General features: G+C 29.8%; 4 protein-coding genes across 10 annotated transcripts; 2 read left to right on the top strand and 2 right to left on the bottom strand.

Annotated features, from left to right (window-relative positions):
* Nucleotides 1–137: 137 nt before the first annotated feature.
* LOC131674476 (AP-3 complex subunit delta-1) lies at nt 138–6860 on the bottom strand. The gene is made up of 14 exons (XM_058953183.1): nt 6694–6860; nt 6189–6284; nt 5998–6126; nt 5506–5916; nt 5031–5104; nt 4382–4825; nt 4058–4285; nt 3813–3972; nt 3567–3749; nt 2733–3156; nt 2396–2667; nt 1777–2322; nt 1284–1709; nt 138–1194 (listed from the first exon to the last, which is right to left on the bottom strand). The coding sequence occupies exons 1-14, from the start codon at nt 6787–6789 to the stop codon at nt 1102–1104; spliced, it is 3582 nt and encodes a 1193-aa protein (XP_058809166.1). The 5' UTR covers nt 6790–6860; the 3' UTR covers nt 138–1101.
* An 862-nt stretch (nt 6861–7722) lies between these two features.
* Nucleotides 7723–14193, top strand: LOC131674484 (inner nuclear membrane protein Man1). Its single transcript, XM_058953196.1, has 11 exons — nt 7723–8092; nt 8854–9111; nt 9185–9894; nt 10056–10164; nt 10235–10434; nt 11266–11606; nt 11706–11835; nt 12265–12538; nt 12624–12845; nt 13195–13379; nt 13455–14193. The coding sequence occupies exons 2-11, from the start codon at nt 8945–8947 to the stop codon at nt 13604–13606; spliced, it is 2490 nt and encodes an 829-aa protein (XP_058809179.1). The 5' UTR covers nt 7723–8092; nt 8854–8944; the 3' UTR covers nt 13607–14193.
* Nucleotides 14194–14448: 255 nt separating this feature from the next.
* LOC131673768 (small ribosomal subunit protein eS26) lies at nt 14449–15583 on the top strand. The gene is made up of 3 exons (XM_058952040.1): nt 14449–14514; nt 14992–15300; nt 15508–15583. The coding sequence occupies exons 1-3, from the start codon at nt 14512–14514 to the stop codon at nt 15538–15540; spliced, it is 345 nt and encodes a 114-aa protein (XP_058808023.1). The 5' UTR covers nt 14449–14511; the 3' UTR covers nt 15541–15583.
* A 130-nt stretch (nt 15584–15713) lies between these two features.
* On the bottom strand, nt 15714–17581 carry LOC131673733 (PEST proteolytic signal-containing nuclear protein-like). Of its 7 annotated transcripts, none has more exons than XM_058952009.1 (4): nt 17121–17581; nt 16629–16667; nt 16441–16538; nt 15714–16362 (listed from the first exon to the last, which is right to left on the bottom strand). In XM_058952009.1, exons 1-4 carry the CDS (start codon nt 17221–17223, stop codon nt 16123–16125), a joined length of 480 nt encoding a protein of 159 aa, XP_058807992.1. In that variant the 5' UTR covers nt 17224–17581; the 3' UTR covers nt 15714–16122. The 7 variants fall into 7 exon arrangements, with proteins under 7 accessions (XP_058807992.1, XP_058808000.1, XP_058808010.1 ...); XM_058952017.1 differs by having other exon boundaries at nt 16447–16538; nt 17121–17569; XM_058952027.1 differs by having other exon boundaries at nt 16629–16683; nt 17121–17246.
* Nucleotides 17582–19333: the final 1752 nt, after the last annotated feature.

Genomic DNA, 19333 nt, shown 5'->3' with positions numbered 1-19333 from the left:
TTTTATATTTATAAATATTTCATTGAAAAATTATCGCAGGGTATGGGTTTCATTAAAATGTATTATTATAAACAGTAAATGTAATAACATGTAATTTTAATATAAGTTTTATTATCCTTTCATCTATTTTATTTCTGTACAAAATACAATACATTTTACAATCTATTTAATGAAATAAGCATACCTTTATTTATTTGTTAAAAAAATATTTTTTAATCAATGTTTCAATAAGTGAGCATCAAATCGTTTTTGATCACGCTATTCAGTATTGATCAACACAATATTCTTTCAAATAAAACTATTTGCATAATAATAAGATTAAATTTAGAAATTAATTGAGGTAAAAAAATTGTAAAATATAGTTATGTACCAACAAACATGAAATACAAAAAAATAAATCTCGATGTAATGAGCGCTTAAAATTTTAACTGTAACATAATAATTTTTTAAAACCTTCACGAGTAATTATAAAGACAACATAGCTTACATTTTAAAATCTTACGTAATCGTGGATTTTTTAATTTTCATTAAATAATTATGTGTATTTTTAACAATATACATCTCATTCTTCCGCCCATTTTAATTTAAAAAGCGTTATTTTTTAAGTAATTTATTTAGTTGCAAAAGCCCTTCAAAGTATTTAACAAATTAAATATACACAATATTGACCATCAAATAGTTTTTTTAGTAAAATGGAATGAAACTTTCGCAAGTGAACCCTTGACGAAAAGATACTGTCCTACAAAGGTCGCATATAAAATCCGTCAATAGTTCGACGTTTAACATCGGGCATGCGGACAATTGTGCACGGTTTTAATGTATACACAAATTATCGTGCACAATAATAGCGTAAGAATTGATACACGCTGATTTGCGCCATATTATTGTGCACAATAAAACCGTGCATAATTATCCGCACGTCTAACATCGTATGTTACATATATTTTTTTATCTCAGTTCAATGGTCTTCAATATGTATAATAATTAAAAAAATTATTTAATTTGTAGCAAATGTGTATCAGATGCTACTTCCTTTTTAAGAAATTTTGTCAATATTTTATGTATATTAAGCTATAACAATAATTTATTTTTTCGAAATTCTCACGCCAATATCTTTGTTATTTCATCGATAATTTCCACAAGCAGAGAATTATTATCACTTTTTCCTTCTATTACCAATATGTTTGTTGTTGACTGCAATATACAGAAGCAATATTCACATAAAGTTCAAAAGTTCCAATAATAATAAAAAACAGTTTAACGATTTAAAACAATCAACTCACGTTTTGTTTCACTAAAAGACAGATGTGGTGCCCCTTCAGAGATTGACCGTACAAAGACGCCGTATTATCAATATGCTCGACCAGTGTTAAGTGACATTCACTGCATATATTTTTCAGTATTTTATTGAAATTCTTACAAGCCGTTACTTCAGTCCTTGATTTTTGTGACAATTGGCCACTTTTCAACAATTCCGCAAGAATGTCGTTATGACAAAGACGCCCGACTACAAAACTACTGCAAGGTAATCGTAAAATAAAGTCGAGCTTTTCTTGCACTGTATCGTTAGAACCCTGTATCATGTACGTCAAAGTACCGCGGAGTTTCTGAGCAAACGTTACGTCGGATACTAAAATCGCCACGTGAGCTTCATTGGAACTCAATGGAAGTAATTGAAAATTCATCTTGATTCCATACTCATCTTTCGGCTGTAATTTGAAAAATTAATTAATAATTATTCCAGATAATTAATTTACATGTAATTCAATTACATACCCTTCTTTCTAGTTGCAAAGCTAATGAATCCATAACATTAAATATCAATTCTTTTAATACATTTTCCGACAGATTTATAAATGAAAGTAATAAAATAATTTTACTAGCATCTTGCTCTAATTGTTTAATTTCATAAAGCATTTTTACAGTCTTATCTTTAGCCAACTCCTTAGCAGAAGTTGGTGACTGGTCAGACACATTAGTCTCAATATCAAAATTAAGATCCCTACTTGGCAATATTTCTTTTGAAGGTGTAGAAATTCCGGCAGTTTCTTCATAATCTTTATTCTCCTTACTATTTTTACTTTTACCTTTTTTTGTCTTTTTTCTAATTTTCTGGTAATCTTTTCCATCTTCCTGGTTAATTTGATCTTTTTTACGTTTTGATTTTTTATTTTCTTTGTTTTTCTCTTCTGTAACGCCATCATCTACTTTACATTGTTCATCAGCTTCATTCACATTTAACAAATTGACCTCTTCCTTTTTCTTTGATTCTTGTTCTACTTTATCCTTGGAACTATGCTTTTTCTTCTGTTTTTTATGTTCCTAAAATATATACAAAAATCATTTTTCTTCTATATTCAGAAATAATTAGATCAGTACAATCAAAATAACATACTTTTCCCTTTTTAGTGATAGATTTTTCGGCTGTATTAAGAATGTTTGCAATGGGGATACGATGTTCTACCACTGGCAACCTCTCATCCTCTTGCAACGGCATATCGAGATCAATGTTAAGTGCTCGATGAGGATCATCTGCATCCTTTGCATCTTCATCGTTACTATCACTCAACTGCGCACCGGGAGGCAACTCACCAATCCCTTTATTTACAAGTTGGACTGGATAAACTTCATCGTCGTCTTCATCTTCGGAGCTGCTTGATTTTTTATCTGAAAGAATACAGAATAGATGTATAATAATTAATTTTTTATTACATCAATATTATATAACTTACTCTTTTTAGATTTCTTCTTTTTGTTTGCCTTTTTAAAGCGTTTACGTTCTTTTTTATTCATATCGATATATTTATTTGAATAAATAGAATCGTTAACTTTCAAAGATACTGGAATATCCAATTCTGTTATAGGAATATTATCGTAATCTTCATCGTTATTCTTATTGTAAAATGTAATTTTCTTTTGAGGCGTTGCAGAGATTTTCAAATAATGAGGATTATTTTGTTGTTCCAATTTTCTTGCTTCTCGTCTCATTTCTAATTCTTCTGCCGTTGGTTCATACGAAGGACGCGTATGATAACTATCATTAGTTTTCTCTGATTTAACAAAAATATCATTCATATCTACATCATCAGAGTCTGAACTTTCAGAAGGAGGATCATTGATCCATGAATTGAGATCTAAATCTTCCGGAATTGGCACCTATATTAAATAACATGTAATAGTAATTATTGAAGATGTTCTATCGAAATATTTGAATAAAATATCATTTTTAGCATGAGATATAGATGATGTTATCTTTATTTTCCGTTGAATTAATGTATACTAATTGTAAAATTAACTAAATATTGAGAAAAAGCTATTTATAACTGTCATGGCGATAAAAAAAGTTACCAAAAATGTTGACTTTTTTATCGATAAATATGATGGTAAAGTTATTAATTTTTTTAATTTTATATCAATGGCATATATATTACAATGTCATAGTGACTTATATTGGCTCATATGGTAATCAACCCGTTGAAAAAATTTATTTTTACGTCATGATTTTAATAAAAACTTGATAAACCAAATTTTAATGTATAATATCACGCTTTAGTAAAATATCTTACCTTTCTTTGAGCTTTTGGAGCAACAGGATTCAGTTCGCCTACAAACGCCTCATATATTTCTTTAGCTAAGCTTGGATTTTCTGTCAAACAATCCAACAACGCTACCGCCGAGCTTGATCTTTCTTGAACTTCCAAATCACTACTGCAAATAAACATTGCCAACTTTTCTTTCAAATCGGCAATCTGAAAAACAATACATTATATAGCCAAAATTTGTTTACCCGTCGTCGAAATAACTTGATCTACCTGTTGGATTGTTTCGATATCAGTCTCATCTTCTTTACTAAGAATAGCGGCAATCAATTTTATAATATTATGGACGTAAACTGCTTGAATATGACCTGGCAAGCTTGATACTTGAGGTTTTAACATTGACTGTATTGTTGCCATTGGATTTTCTAATTCGCTGTAAGCATTACGATAATATTATTTGGTTCAACGGTGATAAAAAAAATTTTACTTGAATTATAAAATTTTTTTATTTTGCAAACCTAGAAAATTCTCCGCAAATCCATGCAGCTGCATATAGCACCTCAGACATCGTTGCTCTAGGTTGGCCTGTCAAAAGAGCTGCATTTTCAAGCAAAATCGCACATTGTTGCACCGCAAATTTTCTAATCGCTTGTACACGAATCGCAACGTCTAGTAATTGTGTTGCTATCAACCGTCCATGTTTAGTTCCTTCCATGCGCGTCAGCTCAACAAGAACTGATATGTACCTGATTATGTCATAATAGTTAGCAATAAACAAATTCAATTTTTTTAAAATGCCAACAATTAGTTATACTGAAATAAAAATATTTGAATAATCTTACCATTCAAAATATGTTATAAATTGATAGTTATTTTGAGAACATATTTGAATGATCTTGGACAGTAATTCATCTCTGTATGTTGTGCCTTCTGCTTTGTCCATGTGTACCATCAATTTTCTCACAATTTCCATTAGATTTTTTTTAGAGACCATTCCATAAAGTAAATCTAAAGCACGTAACCTTATACTTTCATCTTTGTCATCTAAACATTGCATTATAAGATCTTTGTGTGCCTGTACACTTTTTGGATGTGTCTTTAATATTTTGGACATGGCAAGTAATCCTAAATACTTTAAATTTTGATCACTATCTTCAATTAATATTCTCAACTTTTGTACACATAATTGAATAGAATCAGAATGATTGGGCATGCCAGAAGATATTGAGATTAAGACTGCGATAACTGTATTTATACACTCATACAGTAAAGACATGGCTGATGTGCTAAAATGAAATCAAAATGAGTATACAATTAATATAGCTGGTATGTCTAGTAAACAGAACCAAATATGAAAAAAAAGTTTGGATTATTTTAAGTTTTATACAACTAAACTTTGAAGAAGGTTCTAGTATCATATATATTAGCTACTACATATCTAATGACAAAGAAAAAATAATTACATGATTTTATTTTACGTAATTATAATACCTGTGTATTAAGTTTGTTAATGGTTCTATCAATTTTTTGCCAAGCCTAGGTTCTAGAGGTGTCAATGCGCCAAACTGTAAATTTTTAAATTATTCTTAGCAAACACTAGCATTCAACAATATTTTAATAAAAACTTCAGAGCGTTTTTTAATTTGCAAAAAACAATGTAATGTTTTTGTGGAAAGCTATCAAATTATAATAATTTTTACAGGTTTCAATAGACAATAGTACTACCATATGTTATACAAAATGAAATTAATTTTGAGGAAAACCTTGTTATTAATTGAATTAAGGGCTGTGTCAATGGCTTGCCCAATTTAGGCTCAATCAATGTTATTGTAGAAAACTGAGCATATAATGAAAATAAATTATTATAATGTTAATTAAATAATAGTGAAATGCAGTATAAATTCATTTTCATTGTATAAAAATGACTAGAATCAAAATTTGTAATATTGTGAGTTAAGTTACTTACTAATTTAATTATTTTGATTAGCATCCAATTATTTGTAGATGTTGTCATTAATTTAAAAAACACTGGTGCTAAACTTAAATAATTTTTTGGATTTTTCCTAGCTAGTTCACACACTACATTAACTGCTGCAGATTGAACTCCACTATCTGGATCTTCCAATTTTTCCTTAAGTCTAGGAAATGCTGGTCTCAATGCTTCTGGGAATCGAAGGAACACTTTGTACATCATTAACACTGCTTTCTTTCTTAAATAAGGTTTTGTAGAAGTCAAAAGAGTCATTATATCATTCACTAAATCTCTAGCTAAATCTTGATTAACAAAACATGATAAACCACTTAGTGCAAGTCCAGCATCATACTGGTTGGAGCTGTTTAGATCTTTGCGTATCATATTTGTTGTTAACATTAGTAGCTAAAAATAAAACAATTTCAAGTATATTCTAAGAAATACTCTTTAGATTGGCATGTGAATAAAAATAACTGTAACATGTACCTCAGACTCCATATGAAAACTTTGACTAGCCGCCAAATAGCCAATCCTCTTATAAGTAAATTTTGCAGATGACATAACTTCTATGATATTAAATCCAGCCCAGCTTATATCATATCCTAGCATTTGCAACTGTAAAAATTAAAAAATTTGTTAGTCATGTTTAAAACAAATACAAATTTATTCTAACTTACATATGTCAGCTTAGCAACTGCATTGGCTTTGACTGCTATATTATCTTGCCTTAGTTCTAGTTTTATTTCTTCCATACATTGTGTTATATATTTACCCTACAATTTATAAAGTTACTAAGTTTAAAATCATAACATACAAGTTTTATTTAATAATTTCATGATATTATGGATAAACTTTGAAGTGCCTAATAATATTGTGGTCACTATTTATTATTTTAGAATTAAAACTTGGGTAAATGAAATCTTAAAACATATTGGAGTTCAGAAGATCAGTAGCAGGTACTATTAAGAAAGTATCAATTTTTAATTATTCAAATATTGATTTAAATTGTAATTGAAATATGTTGCATGAAAAGTGTCCACAATTTAAAGTGTAAGAAATAAAAAAATATTACACAAGTGTTTTCATTTTTTAGCAATCTCAATGAATTGATATCAGTTACAATAATATAGAAAATCTTAAAATGAAATTAAACGTTAACCTTGCAAAAGTATTAAGCCTTACCTCGTTTTCTTTATTATTTCTGATTCCTCGTACAAGATCGGTGAGATTTTTATCGAACATCCGTTCGAAATTACCTTTGACTTTTCTTAGAGCCATCTCGAAAGCTCGGCCCTTGCCGAAATATACGTAAAAACAAAACTAACTGCTTTTAACGTCACCTAATTAGATTGCCATTGCTCCTGAAGACTAAGTGTTTTGCTATATATATATGTATATATATATAGCATATATATATCAAGTCGGTATATTAGACAGGGTGGATTTTTCTGAAGTCCGTTCCGTAATAATTGAGCACATGACGTCACTAACAATAAGGCTTGTTTGCTTGATATTGTGCTTTAAAATTTTTAAATTATTTCTTTGAGTTAGACATTAGGCTTTCATCTAAGAATTCCTTCGTTTTTTCTAAGCTTATACGTTTGCAGCAATAGTAATTGACGCATATCTTTAATATCAAACAATTGATTAAAAAATATAGCAATAAAAATATGCAGTGATTTGAACTTTGGTCTTAAACTCTGAGTCAGTAACTGCGTCTGATAATTATTTTGTAGATTTGAAATCTAATCCGAATTTAACTTCGAATTTTCATCTTTTTAATGTGGAACAGTTAAATAAATCAAACTAAATCAATTGAATCCGAAATAATAACATATAAAATACAAAAAATACTTTACTATCTTATTTCTCAATTTTTAAATTCCTTAAAAATTTGACGAAAATATAAGAAAAATTGAAGAGATCGAAAATTATATTTCGACTATATACGAAAACGAATCCCAAAGAAAAGCAGCAATCAAGGTGTCAAACCGGGGTTTAAATTTAGCGAACGAAACGTGTATATGGATGCCGCGGCTGTGGATGGGAGGCTAGAACAAGCAGTCAGCAATTATTATACCTACATGGCGCTTGTCGTCTCATGGATAGAGTGCGCGTTTTTGGCCCTCTCGCGTCCAATGTTCGCCCCGCGCACACATATCATATACTATACGCGCACGCACACATGCATGTTATGTGTGGTTGCCGCCACGCTGAGTCTGTGGTCTGTGAGTCTGTGACTGAGACTATCCGCGCATTTTGCATTTTCGGGCGACCGTTATGTGCCCCGCACCGCCACCGTTACAATTGTTCGTGTAACTCTGGAAAATGCTGAACGAGATGTGAACGACGTTCAAATCAAAGTTAATTTACGTGCGTGCCGAAGAGAACGACTGAGAAGAAAAAAGTAGAGGGCTTTCTTAGAGAGAGAGAAGAGAGAGAGTGAGAGTGAGAGAGAGAGAGCGAGAGAGAGAGAGAGAGAGAGAGAGCGAGAGAGAGAGGAGAGAAGGAAAACAAGAAAGAAGAGGACAGAGAAAGAGACAGAGACAAGCGTCTATCTGTCGGCGCGAGCACGAAGAAGGTGAATATCTTACTTTTTCAGCTCATCAAGAATCCAGAGTTCTTTTGCTTTTTTACTTTTTTTTCATCATCTTTTTAATCTTTTGATGCCAACACATACCCGGTCGCTTGTTCCCTTGATTCACGCTGTATTCGTCAGGACTCGGCGCCGCGTTTTCGCCGGAAGATTATAAGCATTCTTGAACCTTCTTAAAACTAAACTACTAACATTTTTATACATACTCGATTTATAATATTTTCGTGTTTGTTTATTTTACTACTGTGTATACTTCAGATACCATCAACTTTACAACTAAGTCTTCCACGTTTTTGCACGTCTTGAAATATTTCAAATTTGTAAAAAGTGGTTCGATTTTATTGCCGTCGTTAGATCTATTATGTTTATAATTTTCGTTCTGACAATCAACATGCTCGTGTTGTTTATTAGTATTTAAAATATTAGTTTCTTTCCAAATCTTTTTTTTAAAAACGTTGAAATCACAGCACATTTTAAAAGGTTAGCGTACGAATATGAGGATATGAACAGATTATTAGTGTTTAATATGAAATTATATATATATATATATATATATATATATATATATATATATATATATATATAAAGTATCTGTAATACTATAGATACTTTCATTATCTAATATGTTCAATAGTAAATTATCTATATTCTTTAATGATTTTCAGTGAAAGTATTTATGACAAGTGTTGTAAAATCTATTTCTGTTTCAATACTTTATAATAAGTTTATTTTTGCTTTCATGACAGATCTACAAGACTAAGTATTTCAGTGATTGATCATTATAGGAGGAAATATTTTGAGATATAAAGTTTGAAGAAACTGTTTCAAATCTATAAAATGTCTATTGAAGCACTTAGTGACTCAGAGCTTAGGACCAAACTGTCCGAGTATGGGTATCCAGTTGGACCAGTTACACAAACCACTCGGAAGATTCTTGTTAAAAAGTTAAAAACTCTTATGGAATCTCGTGGTGCTGCAGGCTCTCGTCATTCTATGGCTGCCAGGTATAAGTTGAGCAAAGATTTTACTTTCTTTAATTTATGAATAATAACTAATTATTTTTATTTGGAATTCCAGATATAGCAGTGATGATACAGACGATGACATCTCAGCTAGTGCTAAAAAGAAAAAGAAGATACCTCCAAATACACGAAGACAGACTCTAGCCAATCCTATGCCTCCACCAATATCTGCACCTATTACATCTAGTACAAGCAAAAGCCCCGCAAAAAAACGCCTTGTCAAGAATATTACTGCTGGAGATTCAGAAATATCTGACAATGATAATCTACCAAGTTTGAATAATCGTTCTACAGCCAAAAGTGACAAGACCTTTGTCAAAAATAAAAGACTGTCTCAAAATAATGATGGTCTTGAAACTGGATCAGATTCAGACATAGTTGAAGATAGTCCAAGAAAACCCACAGTTGTTACCAAGTTTGGAGGTGGCACAACTAAATTTTACAATGATCAAGCCCCTGGAACCAGTGCTGCAACAGCTGATTTAAACACACCAAAGTCATATGAGACTAACTGGAGAAGGTCATTACGAGAATCTCATGATTCTAGTTTGCGCACAACCAATAAAGCCAGTCCTCCTAAGAATGAGAGGTATTCTGTAAACTTGCCTAGTAAACCTTTGGATTCTTATAAAAATGATTTGAAGGATCTCAAAAAGGATGATTTACTTTCGAACTATAAAAGTCCTTACTTATCTGACTTTACAAGAAAACTTAGTGTTCAAGCATCAGTACCTTTACCATCTCTTACAAAATCTACTCTGATAGGTAACTTTTTGTAAATAATTTTCATCAATTAAAATTTTACAGTACAAGCATTTATAAATTCCATAATTTGTTAAACTACATTAATTGTTTTCTCTTTTACTAGAAATTTTACAATGGAATCTTTACAATTTTACAATAATTTTGTAATCTAAATTTTACAGGATCAAAATATCGTTATTCAGGATTAAATAATACACCAGAAGTAAAAGAAACTGATTCAAATGGACACTTTACATCTCCATTGAGAAATACCTATCCTTCAAGCTCCAGGTAACAATTATAAAATTATTGAAATAACTAAGCTTTTTTATAATTTAAAAATAACATTATCCTTTTTCAGCATGACCTATGTAACGTCGTCATTAGATAAAACCCGCGATAAAGTTTTCAAATCTGTTGCTGGTCATGGAGAGGTAAAGAGTAATCAAAATTTTATATCAATGGTTCTTGTTGGGGTACTGGCATTATTTTTTGGAGTATTAGCAATTGTTTACTTAGGACTTGAAGGAAAAACTGACAATTTTCCTCTTTTACCTGCTGGTACGTAACTTTAGTTATACTAAAACTAAGTTTTACTGCTATCGCTTCTTACAATTTTATTATTTTACTCATTCTATTTACAATAATTTTTAATTACTAGCAACCAGTAAAAGTATTAAGAGTACTGGAAAAAATATCAATGAAAATTATCAATTGTATATTTTATAACATTTAATATATATTCTCTTACAATTACTTTAATTTATTCTTAAAATGTTAAAATTTTCTTCAAAATATTAAAAATTTTGATTAATTAATATAATGTAAATAAATATAACCATGTATGTGGAAGTGAAAGTCTCAGTGTAGTACCACAGTTCAACTTTATGTTTAATACAGTGTTATTTCGTAAGTCAATTTTTTGTTTAAAACAATAAAATTATTGTATTGAAAATAAAAAGATATTTCCTCATTGAAAAAATTATCCTTTGAGTACATAAAATTGATTTTAAAATTGTTCAATTTATAAATATTTTTATAAAATAAACTGAGTAATTTGCTAAAACTTATTAAAATAATTGGTATTGTTCAATGTATTGTGAAAAAAAGAATTCCTTTCTTTAATTAAAGTTAAGTTAGAGCAAAAATGGATAGGCGATCAAGTGTATAATATATATTATAATATAAGAAAATATTATGAAGCTGACAGCATAAAATTTTGCTGATTACAAAGCAATGCATATATAGGCCAAGTACGTATTACTTCTTATAAATAATATGGCTATTAACTGCTTACTTACAACAGAGCTTTGATCGCCTATGCCATTTTTAATCTTAAAATACATTCTTCAGATTTACTTTATTTTGTATTTTATATATTTCTTTTTGTAGATAGCGATATACCGCTGTGTTCTATAGCGTCGAATCAAGATAAACGAGGTGCAAACTGCGTACCTGAAGATATCGTTACAGAGGTTTTGCACTTTATCAAGCAACTTCATCCTATATTAATGAAAAGAGCCATATCAGCTGAATGTGACAATACTAAAAAACCTCCTTATATTAATACCAATGACATTGTAACAATCTTTTCAAATGCGGGACAGTCTGAAACCAAAGTGAAAGAAAATTTATATATGGCTCATGTTCTTTTATTCAGAAATCCTCAATGGGGAATGTCTTTAATTGAAATTCCAGATGACACTCAGATACCTCAAGTTCTTGATACCATGGTGAGATTTTCTAAAACTATTCTATGCATTCAGTTACTTGGTTTCAAAAATAGAACATTTTAATAATCTAATTTTTTATCTATTTGTATTTAATTACAGGAAAAGGTATTATTGACACGTTTTGCAGAAAAGTTGGGTGTTGTCATTCAAGAACCGGATTTACCATTACAATGTCTCGTCAAGAAAAGATTATTAAATATTGTCACAGCACTTCTAATAGCTGGCTTTGGTAAATTTTTAACTGAAATTTTATTCCATTCGGTCGGAATTGTATATTAAATGCTGTATGGTAGATTTGTTACATGGCTAAATATGTACTATTTTATGTAGTTAAAATTATCAAATAATTCCATTTGCAATAGCCTCTATGTATTGTTTAAGTTTAACTCTAAAATATTCTTAAAATTAAGCAATCTTTGAATAAAATAATCCTTCGCCAATCTATTGTCATGTTTATTTGTTTAAAATACATATGTATTATTAGTTTTTAGTATAATGCACATAATTGATATTATTTACTAATAATTTCAAGTAAGTTTGTAAAAGTAAACAAGATTGGAACTTAGCATTTTAGCAAACTTTTCATTTATCAAAATATACTTTTTACAACTTACTAAATATGTATTATCAAAAAATTAAGCTTTAACAATTGTTACAGGAGGGCTAACGATTATTGGATGTCAAAAAGCATTTGTTGCTTACAAACGTTACAAAGATAATGCTGAAAAAGAAGTCTTCAATTTAGTCAGTGAAATTATTAATAAGTTAGAACTCCATTATCAAAGCTTTGCAAATGCTAATCCTGGAAGTACACAAGATTGTTATTTAGCTATTAATCACATAAGAGACAATCTTATATCTCCCAAAGACAGAAAAAAATTATATAGGCCGTGGGAAAAGGCTGTCAAATTCTTGGATGAGAACGAATCTAGGTATTATTTAATTATTACAATGAATTTTTTCTTAATTGTATATTTTAGTGATATCATAAATATTTACAATATTGATCATTTTTAGAATCCGAAGGGAAGTTCGAATGGTTGCTGGAGAAGAATTTCAAGTGTGGCGCTGGTTACCCACCAACTCAAATGTTTCTAACTCTCCAGGATCTAGTCCAACTCCAAAGTTGGGTAAAGTTTGGCAAGGAAGTGCATTTGAAACAATGGAAGGCTCTGTTAATAGCCCAGCTTGTTCTCCAACACCTTGCTTAAAAATAAGACACATGTTTGAGCCAGATGTGTAAGTGTTGTGAAGTTCATTAATAGGCTTGAGCTTTGAAAAATTTGTCCAATAAATATTGAACATATTCTAACTAAAAATTTAAAGAATGGATTGTAAAAAATATTGAAAAGGATATACCTGGTATATAAAATGCAAATGCTTGTAACTAGGCTCGTTTAGTTTTTAAGATACTAGGTTATTTAGTTTTTTAAGAACTTAGTATAAGACTTTTGTATCCAATCCTGCGTACAGGTGCTGTATGCTTCTCCGCAGTTTTGCAGTTACTAATAAGATGCTAGAACTACATGTACATGCTTGGATTTTTAAATAAAATAAAATTAAAAAATATATACTATGTTTATTTCAGAGAGTTTGAAGAGGACTGGGAGTCAAAAATAAAAGACGCTGTACTTGACAAATGTGGCGATAATATAAAAATTTTGCACATTATAGTCGATCGTGGTAGCCGTGAAGGGTGTGTGTATGCGAAATGTATGTCTCAATTAGATGCTGGTAAAGCTTACAAAGCCTTACATGGAAGTTGGTTTGATGGTAATGCTCATTACAAATTCGCTTTATCTGAAATCGCTCATGTATTTATGTAAATTAAATTCAATTTATTTACAGGGCATTTGGTAACTGTTAAATACTTAAGACTGGAACGTTATCATGAGCGTTTTCCAGACTCTATAGATGCTAAGACTCCTCTTAAACCAAGCAACAATCTACGGTCGTCTATGCAAGCATATTACTGGCCAAATTCATCAGAAGCAAACTAAATTCTTTTCCTGTTTAACAAATTTTTCTTTTCATTACCTCTTATTCTTTGTTTCATGTTAAATATCACGAGACACGTCATACATTGTCATGCGTTTAATATGAATTTGTTTATCATTTTTCTGTTTTTTGAGTATAATTATACTTGTCAATTGTCAACTTTTACTGTTTTGGTAATTTAGAACAATTACTTTTTATATTTTCGATTTTAATTACACATAAATGAGTTCCATTTTAATGTATGTTAACGACTCAAAGAAACACATCTCATTGCAAAGCGTGTAAGCAACATGTTGTATTTATATTAGAATATTTCTTCGTATTTTATTGTAAAAATGTCAAGTTATAGTCAGATTTCTGATTTCAATAAGATTTAAAAAACATGACTCATATTGTTTGATATAGAGAAAATGAAACGTACATGTAAAAATGTGAAAAACTATTGTTAACGTTATTGGCGTTTACAAATTTTTCATAATTATATCACATAAAAATTAGTTCTTATGTAAATTAAACTCTTTTTTACTAAACCCATTTTTTTATATTCTCTGTTTAAAACAAATTATTTTTATAATGTACGATTACAAATAAAATTTTACTATTAAATTAATTTTAAATTTATTTTTAGCAATTAATGAAATCTAATCAATTTTCATCAGCACTATTTCCATATATTCATTTTATTAAAAATTAAATTTATTTCTTTATTGTTGATTTTTTAATAATATGTATATTTGTAATTTATCGTATATTGAAGAAAAAAATCATCGTAATTTTTTAAACACCGGAAACAAACAAAATCTTACATTTGCCTTGTGTAGTAAGACAACTAGCGACACACCTACCGAGCCTTCCATCTTTTAGCTTTCACAACCACATTCGGTCTTTTGCTGGTTAACCTGCAATTATGGTGAGTGTACATAATTTTATCGTAGATTATTTAAAGTCTATTTATCTCACGTAATAAATATATTTGTGAAACTAAAGACAAGTACGACGAAATGTTACTTTCAATTTAAAATAAATATTTATATTTTATGTATTTTTATAGTTGTTTATTGAAAATACTTCATTATACACCATGTGGTATAAAAATTAGGTTATCTTTCTTTTTGCTGATTAATCCAATAATTATATGCTTCACATCAGTAATTGTATGGGTACAATTATTTAAAATGAATAAGTTAATCGATTAATTAATTCAGTATTCGGTGTTTATAACTAGAGTGAGTTAAAAATAGCTATATCTTTTAAGCAAATGAAAACTTCGTTTATAAACATTCAAAATGTCGGAAAGTTATATATTTCAATTAAAAACGTCCATTAATTATCAACTAACAGTAGTAGAAAGTGAGTAATCTTTTCATTTAATAATTATTTTCTATAGACGCGAAAACGCAGGAACGCAGGACGCGCCAAAAATGGTCGTGGACATGTGAACCCTGTCCGTTGCACTAACTGTGCACGATGTGTTCCCAAGGACAAGGCGATCAAGAAATTCGTCATTCGAAACATTGTTGAGGCTGCTGCTGTCAGAGATATCACTGATGCCAGTGTATACTCTCCATATCAGCTACCTAAACTTTATGCTAAGCTGCATTACTGTGTATCTTGTGCAATCCACTCTAAAGTGGTGCGAAACAGATCAAAAGCTGACAGGCGTATCAGGACCCCTCCAACTCGCAACTTCCCTAGGGTAATTTCATTTTTAGTTAAAAATATTTTAAGCTTAGTTCTTGTAAATCTGTCCAAATTCAATTTATTATTTACATTTAACTGTTTTAAATTTCAATTTATTGACTGGATTTATAATGTACAATAGTATATACATAAATAAATGTAATCTATGAAGATATAAGAAATGTAGCTATACCATTTTATAATTCTTTTTTGTAATTTTCAGGACATACGTCAAGTACAGCAAAATAGGAAGTAACTGTACTGTATTTTAATTTCACAAATAAAAGATGAAAAAATAATAGCCCTGTACTTTTTTAAATATCCTGTACAAGAATGTTACTTATCAATTATAAAATTTTTATTATTTTTAATTTTGATCAAATTTGATAGAAAATTGATATTTTAATAATATAAAATTTATACACATTAAGATTTTTAGTAACTTTATTAAATCTAAGATCATAATATAGAAAGTTTTTATGTGATTGAAATTTCAATTTATGTAGATAATTGTAATATGAGCAAATTTAAATAAGAAACTACAGAGAGCATAAAATGAAACTGTTGACATTTGAATCCATACTTAAACATTAGTTACAGTAATTACTTATTTTTGATGTAAATCAAGAATACATTCTGTAAAATTCAAAAGTTATTCTAATGAAATTAACATTTTCTTATATGACAATTCATTGACATAACTTGACCATTGGACAATGCAAATATTGCATCATTAAATTTCGAATTCTATATTACTCTATTATCCAATAAAATATTCTCAACTATTCTGAATATCAAAGAATTAATTCAAATTTATTAAATTAGTCCAAAACACCATTTATTTACTGGCTTCTTCCATTGCTTTCTTCAAAGTTTTTTCAAAAATCTTCTTAGAATCACAGAAACCTTGCTTAGTTTTTCCAAATGAATTTGGGCCTGCAGATGTCGGTGTATCTCGCCCAATATTCCTCATTCGCATTTTAGCTTCAGCAGGCATTTCTTCTGGTTCATCATCATCATCATTATTAAAAACTGAAGCAACTGTGTGTTTCTTGGGAGGAACTGGTTTAGTAAGTTTCTAAACAGAAAGTATTCAACTCAATTTTGGGATGTTATAACATGTTTAAATTGTTACTCACAAATGATAAAAACATACACTAACCGGTCCAGTACCCAATTTCATTTGTATACCACCCTTCTTTGAGTCACTACTGGAAGGTTTCTGATCAAAACCAAAGGCCAATCTTTGCTTATCTGTTTGGAATTGAAAGGAACTGCCTGAGTACTCATATCGATCATGTGGCCTGTGAGGTGATCGTTCTCTGGAGCTGGAACTATCCTCACCTTCCCTCCGTCTATCCTCTGACAAATAAGAACTTGACCCTGATAACGTCAAACACTGGCAAATTCAGATGAAGTTAAAAAAAAAGGCAAACAATTTAATCCGAAGCTTTAAAATGGTACGAGGTGTTACCATTTTACTTTGAATTAATTAATCCAATCTCTAGTCTGGACTTCTCTCCAGGATGAATCTCATAAAAATTATAAAATTATTTTGTCAACATGTTTCAATAATAATTAATTGAAGTTTAAATGCTTTTTTGTAAAAATTGTCTTAATTTTTCCAAAATTTGATGAAAGTAAGTGAAATATTTGTCATGAAAACTCTAGCAACAGAATCCTCTCTTAGGCATTTATTTTGGATAATTATACAATGATTGAAAATAAAAAGATTAAAGCAACTGCATTTTTCACAGACTCCACTTAATTTTGAAAACAGAATGACAATTATTATTAAACTAATCTGTAACACAAATATGTAAGGGTAAACCAAACCTTTTCTGTAGTCGTCTCTTTTGTAATCATCTCGCCTGTAGTCATCTCTTCTGTAATCTTCTCTTTTATAATCATCCCTTCTGTAATCGTTTCTGTTCGACATTTTTTACAAAGTAATGTACTATTCAAAGTAAATATTTAATATGCAATATTTTAACTAATTTAAACTGTGACGTTGTCTCAAGACACATAAAATTGTTGATTTTTTTTATACAAAGTCCTATGTCAAGCCACACGCAGCGTCATTTATGTTCCATATTCTGTACAGAACTATAAAAACTAGAGACTGGCACGCGAACGCAGTCAACAGTGGGTTACTAGTGATTTTATTTCCAAGAAATATAGTTACATTCTACGCACTTTAAAATACGCCATCACACGCCATCTTTAAATGTTAATCTATGTATGTATATGTATGTATGTATGTACATACATACATATAAAAGAAGTAGTGAGATCATTGAATTTTGCTAAATTAAATTATTGATTGTGTATTTATTTAGGGGCGGAATTCTTAATCATTTGATCGTACTGTAAGTAATGAGTAATGGTTCTAGCTAAAAATACGTTGACACCGTTCCAAATTTCAGAATGCAGAATATTCAAAAATAAACAAAATAAAATAGATACCGGTAAAAGTGCGGATTTTATACATGAGCGATGTCGGAAGTGGGATTCTATAACTTTTGGTACGCGTACGGTACATACATGAGCGCGCTGTACGAGTACGCCGCGGTAGGATGCGTGTACTAGTCAAAGTTAAAAATATTGATTGTCTCGGAAGGCGCAAATTTTGAATGTGAAGACGAGTAATAGTTACGTCCAGACAGAGACTTGTGAAGCTGACGCACAAAAAATTTGTTTAAAAATATTTTTGAGTTTTCATGAGCTAAAACGTTTTCTCCCTATTTCCGGATTAAGTCTCCGCTTGAAATTTTATTTCCGAATTTTCCGCTTTTAAGAAAATTGCGAAAAAAAATCGGGCGTTCGGACAGCACGTAATATGCATTAAACATTTTTCTCCTGTTTAAAAAGAAATAATATCGATATCGGATGATAGCTCCTTATTCCCGGATTACGAAACAATTTTCCTTTTGTCGATTTTCTATCCAAAATTGAGGAAAATGTAAAGATTAGTAATATGCGGCAGTTAGTCATATATATATGAGTTCTACAGTGCGTACGCAGTGCAATGCTGAGAATCCATATAAAACTCATATAGGGATATCTGGTGATTAGCAAATGTTTGACCTGTAAAAATGATAGAGAAAGCCAGTTCTTGTTGTCATAAAATAATCAAAACAGGGTACAACAAACTAATGCTGCATGGTTCCTAAAAAAAATTATCTCACCTGGCATCCTATATTTTGCTGTTGGAAAAACAAGAAATTAATTGCAATTGTATTTAAGGTTTTATATATTTATCTTACACTTTATTATTGCAGAAACGTTTCATCCCTTATTAATCATGTTACAGTACATAGAATATGCTACTTAAAAACCTAAATACATAATGTACTTATCAAGTCTTTGGAGTGACTATCAAACTAGTATCACTAACTAATTAAAGAATTATTAAAACTGTAACATTATTTTGTAATCATACAAATATTTGATCACTTATCAATATTACCATGTATTATTTTGTTAACTAATGAACAATAATAATATTATTAACTATAGGTGTTTTTGCTTTCGTTACGATTCATTTGATTTCGTTACGAATTATTATCATTATTTTGATAATAGATAATTTATGAGGATCATAGAATCTAATCTGAGAAAAAAACGAGTATAAAAAACTCTTGAAAAGATGAAAAACGAAGAACGGTATAATATGATGCGTTTGATTACTGAAGTAGTGTAGTACAAGCGTTATTATTCAATTAAACATTTTATAAATTAACTAGTATATGTACTTTGTTTTTGATGACTAAACATTTTCTGAATCATCCGAGGATGAACTCGACTGTTGTCTAGCAGCGTGCTTGGCATTCTTTTTCAGTATCATAGCTTTCTCACGTTTTTTACCTAGACAATTTAATATTTAACATATTGCAAGAATATTTTTATATAATAATTTTAAACAGAGAATTAGGTTCAAATTTTTCTCTGTTAATTAATGAGTTGATGTGTTCGCTTAATTATATATGATTTCCAATTATTTTTGTGCATCTTTGCTTCTTTTTTGTTTTTTACTACGTCATCTATTC

The sequence above is a fragment of the Phymastichus coffea genome, unplaced genomic scaffold (genome assembly GCF_024137745.1).
Source record: "Phymastichus coffea isolate CEN01 unplaced genomic scaffold, Cenicafe_Pcof_1.1 PCOF00014, whole genome shotgun sequence".
Lineage (NCBI taxonomy): Eukaryota > Metazoa > Arthropoda > Insecta > Hymenoptera > Eulophidae > Phymastichus > Phymastichus coffea.
The sequence above is the reverse complement of the archived record's forward strand: the minus strand, read 5'-3'. Positions and strand labels throughout refer to the sequence as shown.